General features: G+C 38.0%; 1 protein-coding gene across 1 annotated transcript; it reads left to right on the top strand.

Moving 5' to 3' along the window:
- The first annotated feature begins 11059 nt into the window (after nucleotides 1-11059).
- On the top strand, nucleotides 11060-13378 carry LOC113338222 (polygalacturonase-like). The gene is made up of 4 exons (XM_026583682.1): nucleotides 11060-11542; nucleotides 11664-11953; nucleotides 12064-12292; nucleotides 12397-13378. The coding sequence occupies exons 1-4, from the start codon at nucleotides 11078-11080 to the stop codon at nucleotides 12616-12618; spliced, it is 1206 nt and encodes a 401-aa protein (XP_026439467.1). The 5' UTR covers nucleotides 11060-11077; the 3' UTR covers nucleotides 12619-13378.
- The last annotated feature ends 244 nt before the right edge of the window (nucleotides 13379-13622 follow it).

Genomic DNA, 13622 nt, shown 5'->3' with positions numbered 1-13622 from the left:
ACGTAAATAACTTCCAAAATGGTGAAGGTATCTACAAGCCTCTTATTTTTTTGAGATATTGTTTGCCTTTTGCTATGTGGTGGGTTGAGTGGTTAGAAAGCAACGACATTTTAATTACTAAGACAAAAGTGAGGAAGCCTGTTAGCTCTCTTATTATAGATATCAAAGTGTTGCTTCTTAGTTTGTCCTTTAATATTGTTTCTTTTAAAAATATAAAACTTAATGATTTTATTTTTGATTGGAAAAATATGTTTTAGAGAGTAGTTTTGTTGTAAGTTCTTAGCTCTTTTCTTCCTGTACCTCTTGAGGGTGCCATCTTGACACCCTTTCTTATTTATATTATATTTGCCTCTTCAAAAAAGAAAAAGAATCCAAAATGTTATAAAAAACTGCTTCCTGATCAAGAAAGATCTTGCTTCGGAGCTCTTTCAACATTTTGGCTTGTCTTTTCCCCTGACCCATTCCTTTAAGCAGTGATAATACCTTGATATCCCTTGCTCAAATGCTAGTGCTTGCAAAAGGATTCACAATTAGGCCATTTGTGAAATCGAGATGTCAGGATCTTGCTCAAGCTAGCTAGTATTTAACTCGGACTTCTCAACCATTTGTGAAATATGCATATTGTCAGTAGATATAACACACTCATAATCAAATATAAACTGTGTATCAAATAAAATAATCTGCTTAAATTGTGCATCGTAAAAAAAAGTGAACATCTATGCTTCCAGATAAGCCATAAAACATAACAAATAAATCCAATCTTTTTCCCGAGTTAAAGACAGCTAACTTTCAAGTCTTTGGACAAACTTGAAGGTCTCAGTTGATGTCCAAAAACTTCGAAACTCATTTAATATTTTGCATTTTTGGATTTGGATATCTAATTTTTTTTGTTCCAACATGAAATTTAAGAAAGAACTCCTTGCTGAACACTTTAGGAAAACTCTTTCTTGCATATTTCTCTCAACATTGTCTTTGTATTTTCCTCTTGGACTATTCAAAGGGTAGTTGTTCATTGTTGGATCCCATCCCTTTAAGCAGTGATAACAACTCGATATCCTTTGCTCTAATACCGGTTGTTGCAGAAGGAGTAGCAATTAGGCCATTTGTGAAATCGAGATGTTATTTAAAATCTATCAGTATGTATTATGGATTAAAATTTGTTACCGTAACCCAAAAAGTATCTAGAGAGTAAAAATTTATTATGTAACATCGAGTATGCACATGATCTGTAATCTCAGAATTAAAACCTGCATTAATGTGACCAGCAAACAATTTCACAATTTTTTTTTGATAGAAAGCTTCCATTTTTTTATTAGTAATATCAAATAAACGTTACATAAGGATCACATACACCGAGAGATAGAAACTGACAAGAACCACATACTTGCATTAATACATAATCGAGACAGTTCAACAAAATTAATATGCTCAATATATTGACTAACAGTTAGAAGATTCTAATGCCCAAAATCATCGTCGTATTTGTTAAAAATCCATTAAAATAAAATAAAATCACCAACGAGGTGAAGGCGACAATCAACATTAACGGTGGAGGCTAGAAACATTTAAAGTATAAAACATTTTCCCATATTAATTAACAAAATATTATTTTAGTATTATGTAAGACATTTTTTAGTTTTAGTTCACAAACTAAAACAAAAACAATCGATAAATATTTTGTTGTATTTGGATAAAGTGGAGATAAAAGGATGATGGACTTGGGGAAAAAAAAGAAATAAAATAATGAATATGCTGGTTGATAAACACGTGGTTTTCTTATGCTTGAAATAAAAAGGAAATCGTTAATGGTGTTTTTTTTTTTTTATTGTTTGGCCTAACTGGGTAGGTCTAGAAAAGAGCCCGTAATAAAATTAAACGGGTCGTGTCGTACACGTGGTTTTCTTATCTCCCCTACCTAAACGGCTAAACCAAAATGATCTTCGTGTAGTCAGTCATTCTCTTTCTTCCATGTCCCCTAACCCTGAGAAATTCTCCAAATCTCCCGCCACATTTTTGGTATCTTCATCTGAAGATTAAGGAAAATCAAAGCAAATATAGATTTCTCTAAGACTAATTTCCAATTAAAACTGAGGAGAATTACTTTTTTCCCGCTGTCGATTTGATTCTCCCTCCAAAACCTAAATCAAGCAACTAATTTCCGAGTAAAATTGAGAGGTTTTAGTTTCTTTTGGCGGGATAATTCCCGCAAATTGGTTTTGGGTTTCGAATTTCATCCAATTCAGAGGGCTATATAAACCCTAAGTCATGGATGGAATTTTTACATTCATCAGTAATCTCTTTAAAGACTTATTTCTTAAATTTTCAAGGCACTCTTTGATTATTTAGCCTTCTGCGTTTTTGTTTTCAAGTATGGTTGTTGATGGGTTCCTCTTCCATGGAGTCGAATCAATGCCAATTACTTACATCTGTAATTCCCTAAGAAGATGTTGCTTTTTATGATGTTCCTAATGGTACTTGGTAGGCAGGAAGGAGTTGATAGTCACTAAAAAACTGTAGCACATACTTTCTTTTCTACTTTTATTAAGCACCTAATAGGTTGAGGCGTTAAGCTAAATTGTGAAGCTCAGAGAGAAGCACTTTTATGGGGTAGTACGTCTGTAGGGAATTCATTGCAAGTTTTTCTGATTTACAAAGATGTGATGACTATACTTTGATCTTGTGTTTATGCATTTAGTTTGAACATTTCTGATGGTTTGTGGATTGGCGCCATTTGTCACATTGCTGTGTTTTTATTTCCACAAGAATGTTTAGACTTTGATAATCTTGAAGCATCCTTGGTTTTTTATTTTGCTTACACTTATATACTTTTTTCTTTCCCTCTCCTTCTACTAAGTAAGTTTTCTTTTTTTGATTGCAGACTGAAAATGATTATGGAACTATCGATAAGGCTTACAGGCTGCTGCTAAATCTTACACAGGTCTGTGAAGCAGCATATTTTGCTCTCAACTTTTATTTCCTACTCTCTTGACAAAATTAGTGCAATGGTAAATTTTGCACGAAGATCTCTTAGATTAATTGCTTGTTGCATCTTACTTCCCTGGACACTCCAACATTGGATACTGGGAACCCGAGATGTGATGCTTTGTTGCTTATTTCAAATTATTGAGTTTTTCCTGAACACCTTACTTTTCTTCATTTACAAGCAGATTGTGAGGAACTAAGAGCAGAAGGATCTTGTCGTTCTGGTACTATCAACTTGTATACTTCTGTGAATTTTGCATCTTGTTATGGTATATTTTCCTAAACGTGTAACTAACAACTTTTTCCCTTGATTTTTCAGACTACGACAGAGATTCAAGTTCAACAGTTGACAGAGCATATCAATGATCAGGAGTTCGAATTGTTGTTTATTTAAGGCGCTAAAGCATCTTCTTAGATTGGACCCGGATTGCCCTGATACGCATCTTTGTTTGGTATGCCTTCGAAGCTAGTTCCCTTGTTTGATGCTCAATACTGTGGAGTACAGAATATGCAACCTTATACTGCAGAACTCTATTTTTATTCCAGTTCATAAATATATTTTGCTATTTTTGTGGCAGATACGGTTTTTTCATAAAGTGGATAGCTGCAGTCAATTACATAATTTTGGGTACTTTTTTGGCTAAATCTGGATGAGAAAGCTTTGATATTTGTGTAAGAAATTTAGTCTTTTTCGGCTTCATTTTTGTGGTGGCAAGGGTGATTGGAGATTAAGGATAGGCTAACATTGTTGAGGAAGTTGAGCAAACATAATACATGGATTTAGTTGGATGCCCATCTGACGCTTTAGTTTGCTGGTGTGGTACATTGTTTTCTTATTTGTGCCGGGCGATTGTGCTACAGTAACACCTCTTGCTAATCATATGATTCTGGCGTCATTGCTCTTTTGTGAAATCCTGTAAAGTATTTTTTTTACCAACACAATCTCTAGGAATTTAGCTTATGTTTCGAGAAACTGATACTTTTTGCTAGTAAACGTGAGCCTTGCCTCTAGATTTTAGAAATAAGATAGTGGCAATATGGAAGAAAAGCGTCAATGATGTATAAAACTTTCAATGTGATCGTTAATTGTGTACTTGGTTCTGCACTGTCTGTCATTTTTTACAACCTTGTAACAAACTCAAAAGATATTGAACTTGATTGTGCTTAGTGGGTTAGGGGAATTCTTGAACCCTTGATGCTTGATTTCAGACTAGTGCAGATGAGAAATATTTGTATGGACCTCAATGCTTTAATTCTGTAAACGGGAAGTTAGAAACATTCTAGGACCTTATCATCTGGCCTTGCTCTGCACGTCTTCTTTTTCATTTAGTCCAGAGTTCAAAGTCATCCGCCGAAAGAAGTAAGGAGAAGGAGTCTGTGGAATGCTGAGACTGATTTCAACAAATGTACCAAAATTATCTTTGAGTTGAAGAGGAAAAGAGGTGAAAGAAGATGATGGGAGGTGGCTCAAGCTTGTGATGATTTCCGAGATTTTGTCAGCACAATTGCATTAAGCATTTAGCTAGTTCTCTGAGATTTTACTTTAGTTTATTTTTTCTAGATTTCCGCCGTTTTTATTCTGACAAGTTCCAGAAGTGAATACTAATCCAAGATGTGTATAATTAGTTCCTTTCTATTGTTTTTGTTATATTTCCATGGAGGAGTTCCTTGCAATAATAAGCCGGTATTCTTATTTGGTGGATTCAATGAGGATAGTTGGTGTGCAAGTTCAACTGTGGATTGTTATTCACCTCTTAGTGACACAAGGAAACCTTTAAGGACGATGAACTTTTCCTGTTTGGGTGATGCAGCTGTTGTCCTGTCTCTTGTTTCTGGTTGTAATTTCCCTTCTTATAGATTTATACTCACAGAATGATATTCCCCTATTGATATTAGTATAATATGAGGGATATTGGGTTGTTCTTGAGGTTCATGTCCATTGTTTGAGATCTAGGTGGAGCTTCTGGTGATTGAGGTTCACGTGATGCATGTGAGGAGTGTCCTTGCAAAAACCGTCCTAGTCATACTCAAGCAACAACACCACTTCAATTCCTCCGAGCAGAATAAATCACAAGCAGTCACCGAATATTTGGATTTTGTGACCACAATTTGTCCTTCCACTACAAAGTTTTACCGGCAAAATTTCAGATTTGCTTCGCATTCATTTAGATGACGAATCAATTTTTGTCTGCATAAATAGATATAAGGACAAAAGCTACATGGTGTCACCAATAGTGTTTTTCGGAGAAATTTTTTTTTCCGTCGGTAGAAAACAATCCATTTGCGACAACAATTTTTTAGATACTAATAGTTCTAACGGCAAAATCTTTTATTTGACGGGCATTCATTTCGGCAACAAACTAATTTTGTCAGTGTAAGATATATTTAGGGACAAAAGTCTTGGATAGTTAGCAATAATATGTTTGGAGACTATAATTTTTCTTTGTCGCTAGAAATCAATTTCGTGACTGAAATAATTTGTCACAAAGAAATATTTAGAGGCGGAGACAGGATTGGTCACTATATTAGGTCACAAAAAAAATATTTAGAGACGGAGACAGGATTGGTCACCATATTTGGTCACAAAAATTTTCAATGACAACTTTAAAGACTAAATTTACCATTTGTCGCGAAAAAAATATATACGACGACCAAAAAAATATTCATCCCTAAATACTAGATTTGTAGACAAAATTTTATTGGTCACATAAAATTTTGTCACTAGACATGTGTTTTGTTGTAGTGTATTGTTCTCCTGACCAAAACTTGTTGTTTGGTGGAAAATAGGTGAGACCTATTTATACAAGTCGCAACAAAACGTACCTTGGTCTCGTAGGAAGTGGAAACGATTGAGTGGTGGAAGAAGGGAGTAACGGGTAACGCCTGGAGTTTATGTTTCCATAATGAAGGATACATTTACACCATTACTTCTTGCCATTACTAACCGCCCCACTTTATGACACTTTCCTGTAACGGGCGTATTGTACGCCGCACGATGTAAACCGCCAGACCAATACCCTGATGAGTATCCCCCGGTTTGTGACATGTTTTGATGTCTCGAGTGTTTTCGTGGAAAACATGTATCATTTTTCTACGTGTGGAAAGTTAAAATTGAGAGGCTTGCCGCAAGAAAATAGCATGTGATGCTAGGCTCGTTTTGGCTAGTCGCCTAAAACTTTCCACGAGCTCACCGGCTCAGTGGCGAACTTTGATGGCCGAGATCGCATCTTATAAAATGAGGGTAGCCGTTGATTGTGGCTACCTTATGTTGGAGCCTGATAATGGTGCAATAGCATTCTGGTGTACGCTAGTGGCATTGCGGCATGGCTCGTGCATGTCAGTGGCACGGTGGTGCAAGTGGCGCTCACCGTAGCCACGACCATTGGGTTTAGGCGTCTGGTCGCCTAAACGTTTCCACAAGTCTATCAGTTAAGTGGCAAACTTGAATGGATGAGATTGCATCTCAGGAGGAAGGATAGCCGTCGATTATGGCTACCTTCTGTTGGCGCCTAATAATGGCGCGATGGCATTTAGGGCAAGCTAGAGGCATTGCGTCATAGGTGGCATGGCTCGTGCAAGTGGTGTCTGGTGTAGCCATGGCCGCTGGATTTAGGCGGCTGGTCGCCTAAAAGTTGCCACAGGTCTATTAGTTCGATGGAGAACTTGGATGGCTGAGATTGCATCTCAGGAGGAAGGGTAGTCGTCGATTATGGCTACCTTATGTAGGCAGTTGCGCCTTTAACGCGCATGTGGCATAGACGCGCCTGCGGCATGGTGGCATGGCCAAATTTGGGATTGGGTGTCATAACCAATTTAGGGTTTGGCACTGCGGCCGAAGTTAGGGTTTGGCACTGCGACCGAAATTAGGTTTTGGCACTGTGGCCGAAATTAGGTGTCGTGGCCAAACTAGGATTTTATGTCGTAGCCAAAGTTTAGGATTTGGCGGCATGGTCGCTTAAAAGTTTCCACAAGCCTGTTAGTTTGGTGGCGAACTTGAATGCTTGAGATTGCATCTCAGGAGGAATGGTATTCCTCGATCATGGCTACCTTTAGTTTCCAATGGCGCCTTTAACTCGCGCTAGCGACATTGCGGCATGGCTGACATGGTTGCGTCTGGCGTAGCCATGGCCACTGAAATTTTGGCACATTGGTGTGGAAATCTTGCCTAAATTAGGGTTTGGCTTGTCGAAACCCTAATTAGGGGTGAGTGGCCATGTTTGGCGTGTTTTGGCATGCGCGTGTGGCATGTGTGCCTGGCATGCGCGTGTGGCATGTGTGCCTGGCATGCGCGTTTGGCATGTTTGGCATGTTGGCGCATTTTGGGAAGCCAACTTGGTATGGAAACCTCTTGACACAATTTCTGCCTCTTTTAAGGCTGCGGCAGGTTTGGAGCAACCTAATTGGCCAATGAAAGTATGGGGCCGGCCAAGCATGGGCGTGGCTACCATTTAGTGCACGTGGAGGGTTTTATACCACCTGATTGGTCGATTAAAAGAGGGCCGACCAAGCATGGGCGTGGATACTCTTCTGGCGAGAGTGTGGCGGCTTTAGAGCGACCTGATTGGTCGATGGGAAGTGGGGCCGGCAAGCTAGGGCGCGGCCACACTTCCAGTGCGCTGTGGCGGATTTAAAGCGACCTGATTGATCGATGGGAAGTGGGGACGGCAAGCTAGGGTGTGGCCACACTTCCAGTGCGATGTGGCGGATTTAATCGCCTAGTTTGGCTAAGCATAGTTTCGACCAACGGGGTCTAGTGTACTGCGCGGGGCGCGAAACCCTAATTTTTGCAAATTAGTCAGGTTTATGAGTTTTTTGTGAGTTATAACAATAATTGGCTGGATTCTGTATGTTGCTAAAAAAATCCTTATCTACAGAATGCAGTGTGCTTTCCGTCTGAGCATTCCGTGCGATGGCCTTAACTTTGGTACTTGGAGGTTCATGTTACTCCGCTGCGAGTGAACATAAATCCGTCATGCCATACTGATATTAAGGGTTCTGCCAGGGAACATATCACAGGAAAGTACTCAGTGAGTCTTATATTGGCGAGGTGCCGAAATTTACAGAGCGTTTGGGATGGTTGCTACATTCGCCAGTCTGGATAAATTTCATGTAAGTATATTGAGCGACTCAATAAATATGTCGGTGGAGAGGTTAGCACTCACGGCACAGTTTCCTTGCAGAGTGACGTCACATCAGATGCAAGGTTTTACAATTTTAACCCTAAGCTAAAAACCACCATCAACAGTCGTATAACAAAATAACGGCCAGGAGTTCATGGTTTCCCAGCCATGATTGTACTTGGCGGCTGGTAACCTAGGGTTTTCGGAAGGAAAAATCGAAACTTCTAACCACTCTGAGCTTAAAAACTGAAATTGGAGCTAGAATAGAGGTATACCTGGTAATCTTGAGCATTTGTTTCTTCGATTTCTTCTTCTTCTTGGGTGGGTCCTTCAAAATCATAGTAAGGTTTATAAGGGTTATGATGAGTTTGAGAAAAAATTTCATGGTTTTCTGAAAACTCAGCAAAGAACTGATCGTTTTTTATGGGTATTAATATGTTATCATATTTTGAAGAGGAAGGGTCACCTACATCAAAAGTCTTGCTTGAATCACTCATTTCCAAAAAAATTCCCAATTTTTTTCCTCTTCTTCTTATTCTTCTCTTTCCTCTGATTTTTTTTTGTTTTGATTTTATCTACATCACCTAACTTAGAGATGAATTAGTCTTAATTGATCTGCTAATCATGATTAATAATGTTAACCATGTTTTATCTTAAATCATATGGGTCATATTAGTCATCATATAAATATTTGATGGGGGGTTTCCCAATTACTATTTGGTGACCCTATAAAGCCCTCAAAAGACCAACAGGGGGTTAGTCATGGGAGAGTTTGAGAGATTTTAATGTATTTAAATCTCTAGGGATTTAGAGGGAGTGTATGAGAGTCTAGACAATTTGGGGGAGTTTAACCCTAACTCCCCAGAAATCTCTTGTTTTTTGAAAGATTTTGTCCAAGCACAAAAACATCATGAAACTCCCTCAAACTCCCCCAGATTGTAAACTCCCTATAACTCTAGTGTTTTACGACTAACAGGGAGTTTAAGAGATTCTAATCAAATCTCTCACCACTAACATGGGAGTTTAAGAGATTTTGAGGTAGTTTTAGAAACTCCCTAGAAATCTCTCACCACTAACAGAAATTTTAAAAGATTTTGACAAACTCCCCCACGACTAACAGGGAATTTGCCAACTCTATTGAAATACATTGAAATCTCCCCCGACTAACACCCTGCAAGACTTTTTAAACCCCAATAATAGAGTTCTTATTTAATTTAATATTATTGTGCTAGGTTTTGTAATACCTTAAATGTAATTTAAATATAGCTAGGAGAAAAAAAATGATAAGTGTCGAGACAAAATTTAATTTGACCATGACATAAAAGCTCTGGCTCAGTCACTGGGTATCGGTCAGGGCTAGTGTAGTCCATATATATATACACGAGTGTTGACGCCCCCGAGATTGACCCTTCATATGCAGTCTGTAGTCTTGCAAATGAAATGCAAATAACAAAAGATGATTTAGTCATTTTGAAGTAAATCCGATTTTGTATGGAAGGGTAACTTAGTAATTTCGGAACCACTCGGAAAATTCCTTGTTGGTGTTTTGTTAGTACATTTCAGTCCAACAAACACCAATTTCCGTGGAACTTGATTGCAGGTAGCTTAGGATATTCGGATATATATTGATGGTGTGTGCCTTCAACCTTTGAGCAGAGAAACTTATATCTTTTTTAATCTAGAGAAAAATATTCGAGTATTCCTTTTGAATTGTTCATGAACGAGATTATTTCATTTCATCCTTGTTTTGAGTACGAAATGCAATTTTTCACATGGCAGAACAAAAATTCAAGACTGAATTAAATGATATCACATGTTGGCTTGTTAATGTATACTTGATCTCTCCCCATTTTCTCGACCAGAGTAACATGTGTATGTCCATAGGTTATAGGTAGCAGATATTCTTCTTGCAAAACTATTCTTTCTACGGTGCAGATCAGCAAATGAAACTGATCACTATTAACTTAATTAAGCAAATCATTTGCAGCGGATTAAGGTGACGTCTAGATAAGAAGACGCCAAATTACTAGATTTGAAAATATGATTAGAGGTTAAAAGTTTCTTCAGTATTTTATGTGGGACACACTAATGATTATTGCCGTAATTGATGCCACAAATCCTCGCCACTGTTTTGCTCCGCGCGTTGCGTTGATCGATAGAGAATCCCAGCATTCAAGGAGGGAAAACGGTAACTAGTAGTAGTACTCCATTGTACAAAAGTCAGGCAAAGAGGCAAAGAAAGAAAAAAAAATATAATGTTTTGTTTTTTCTGGGGTTATTAACTATAGCATTTCCCCGCCGCAACTGTACACTTATCCCAGTATATACTTTGCTTAAGAAAATATAGACAAGTAGTTGATGTAATGTAGTTTAGTAGGTAAAGTCATTCGATGATGATATTAATAACTTTGATTTTGAAATTTATGAGCACAACCACGGGTTCCTCTCGTAGGCTTTCGAGTTGGTGCAGCGCCACTCTATAATGATAATGAAGTAAGGCGACAAGGCCTCAGTGCTACTGTTAATTAATTGTAGACTTCCACCAATTTGTTGCAAGATTCTTCCCTCAGTAACTTGGCTGGTCTCATTATCACGGCCGATTCAAATTTTTTGTTTTTGTTTTCAAATTTTTGACAAGAAACCGGATCAAACTTTGTCCCATAAATGTTCATAGCTAGATTTTGAATCTCAAACAAAAACAAATATCAAGATTTCATGATCTCATTTTTCGTAATATATTTTAAATTCGTTAACCCAAATCATCAAAATATGCGACTTATTTTTTAAGTTATCCCTAACATGCATACACGTATTTGCAAAAACTAATTTTCAGTTTTTTTTTTGTTTTTTGTTTTTGCATGAAATAAGGTACAATATTCTGGAAATTAAGAAAACTATGATGCTATAAATACTGATCTTCCAAAACGGTCATAACCAACTCAATTCTTTCTCACTCTTTCAAGTACTGAACAAAAATGTTTAACAAGTTCATGAGTACTTCTATTCTTCTTCGACTCGGCTTGAATCTCTTCATCTTCAGCATTTTCATCCTTCACCCATTACCAACAAATGCAGTCACTTACAATGTCCAAAATTTTGGAGCGAAACCTGATGGAGGAAAAACTTCATCCACGAAATCACTACTCAAAGCATGGGATATTGCTTGTAAATCAGTCAAACCTTCGACGATTTACGTTCCTCCTGGAACGTATTTGATTAACCAAGTAGTATTCAGTGGTCCATGTAAAAGTAAAATCACATTTCAAATTGATGGTACACTAGTTGCACCAACGAATTATTACGGTGTCGGTAACACTGGTAGCTGGATACTTTTCAATTCTGTCACCGGTCTGACAGTTCTCGGTGGGACTATTGACGCTCATGGTTCTGGATACTGGGCATGTAAACGTTCTGGGCGGAATTGCCCCCAAAGTGCTAGGGTAAGTTCATCTCATTTCAGTTTTAAGTGTGCAAATGGGTATCCTTCGGAAAATTCGGAATTCGTAGTGCCTTACAAATTACAACTAATGGTTCTAATTTGGCTTATGTTCATACGTGCAGTCGATGTTGTTTACTGGTTCAAAGAATATCGTAATCAATGGTTTAACATCAATTGACAGCCAGCAAGCTCACCTCTCCTTCAATGGGTGCGACAATGTGATGATGAAAAATTTGAAGATTATCGCACCTGAAGATAGCCCAAACACAGACGGTATCCACGTTCAAATGTCGAATGATGTAACCATAACAGATTCTAGTATCCAGACTGGTGATGATTGTGTATCAATCGGTCCAGGGGCTAAAACCATACTGTTCAAACGCATAGAATGTGGACCTGGCCATGGTATAAGGTAAGTCATATGGGTGCCTCATTCTAGTTTGGTATGAATGAACATTGAAAATTGCATTACAAATTTGCAGAACAAAAATTATCGAGCACTTTTCAATATCTTTAATGCAGTATTGGGAGTTTGGCGAGGGACTTGAACGAAGAAGGGGTGCAAGATATTACAGTGAAAAACGTAACATTCAGCAAATCACAAAACGGTTTAAGGATCAAAACATGGGCAAGACCAAGCAATGGTTTTGTAAAAAACGTTCTTTATCAAAATATTGTAATGAATGATGTCCTGAACCCTATTATCATTGATCAAAACTACTGTCCTGGCGATAAAGGGTGCCCCAATCAGGTAATAAGCATCAACGACATATATACATATCAATTGCTTATTGTGAATTCTCAAACATATATTTTAGACTAATTTTTCTTTCATTTTTGCTTTGATGGTCTTAGAACTCGGGTGTCAAAATCAGTGGGGTGACATACCAAAATATTCGAGGAACATCAGCATCACCTGTTGCTATAAAATTTGGATGCAGCCCTACAACCCCATGCAGCGGGATCAAGTTGCAGAGCGTAAAGCTCATCAACTTTGATCATAAACCGGCGCAATCTGTGTGTTTAAATGCTGGTGGAACAGCTCTAGGATTAGTCAGTCCAAGAAGCTGTTTGTAATCTTATTTTTGTATATGATTCCAGGGCTTGACAGTTGACACGATTTGAGGCTTCAAAACATTGAGCCCAACCGGGTTAGCAGCAGTACCCTTGAATGGCATTCACTCTTCTCAGCCAAAACTCTATAAGAAGTAAAAGGGATATTATCGATTTCTCGCATTTCGGTGAACATAGAAATATGATTCCATTCACATCTAATGAACACATTTATAACCACAGTCTATAACTTATCTGTAATAGAAAAATAAACAAAGACGCATGTACACGAAGTGTAGATGTAAATTGCATCTGAATCCATAAAGACAATGAAAACCATTAAAGTCCTTTGTATCCCACCAGATACTGTAAAAGCTGCTGCAAACATAACTGTGGCAATTAAGACTAACACGATTATCATTATAGGTTGATAATGGTTCGGTCTTGTCACCAAAGAAGCTCCGGATATGTCTTTCATCCATGTCTCTCCTTTCTCCTTGATTGGTTATGTTCTTGTGTGAGTCATGTATCCACGGGTAGAAGTCATGACACAAATGCAAGATAACATTTCTGGTCTACATGACATTCTTATGGTTATCATAACGACGACAATTGTTAAGAACATAATCGCGAATCCGGATCTGATCACCTCCACCCCCAAACATCAGATATACTAACATCGCCCTAAGAGATTATAAATCGCAGGATCTTAGAATGCCAAACAATGTGGGACTAATAATCTCAACACGCCCCCTCGGGTAAGGGGGAGTAAAGGTGCGGTCGAGAGGGAGTAAAGGTGCGGTCGATTGACTCGTCGCAGACAGCCTACTCTGATACCATGTTAGAATATGGACATCCAACTCAAAACCAATTGGCAATAAATGGAGAGGTCCTAAGAGATTATAAACCGCAGGATCATAGATAACCCAACAATGTGGGACTAATAATCTCAACAGAATATACATATTTGCATAAAGGAACTAAAAGGTAAATCTAAAGATCAGTCTCACCGTTTTTCTCTGTAGTGG

The sequence above is a fragment of the Papaver somniferum genome, chromosome 1 (assembly GCF_003573695.1).
Source record: "Papaver somniferum cultivar HN1 chromosome 1, ASM357369v1, whole genome shotgun sequence".
NCBI classification, from domain to species: Eukaryota; Viridiplantae; Streptophyta; class Magnoliopsida; order Ranunculales; family Papaveraceae; genus Papaver; species Papaver somniferum.
The sequence above is the reverse complement of the archived record's forward strand: the minus strand, read 5'-3'. Positions and strand labels throughout refer to the sequence as shown.

Bases quoted from the DNA above. Each gene is read 5' to 3' on its own strand.
- LOC113338222 (XM_026583682.1), top strand. From the start codon at position 11,078: ATGTTTAACAAGTTCATGAGTACTTCTATTCTTCTTCGACTCGGCTTG. The intron at 11,543-11,663 runs GTAAGTTCATCT...TCATACGTGCAG, and splicing joins ATTGCCCCCAAAGTGCTAGG to TCGATGTTGTTTACTGGTTC. The intron at 11,954-12,063 runs GTAAGTCATATG...TCTTTAATGCAG, and splicing joins GGACCTGGCCATGGTATAAG to TATTGGGAGTTTGGCGAGGG.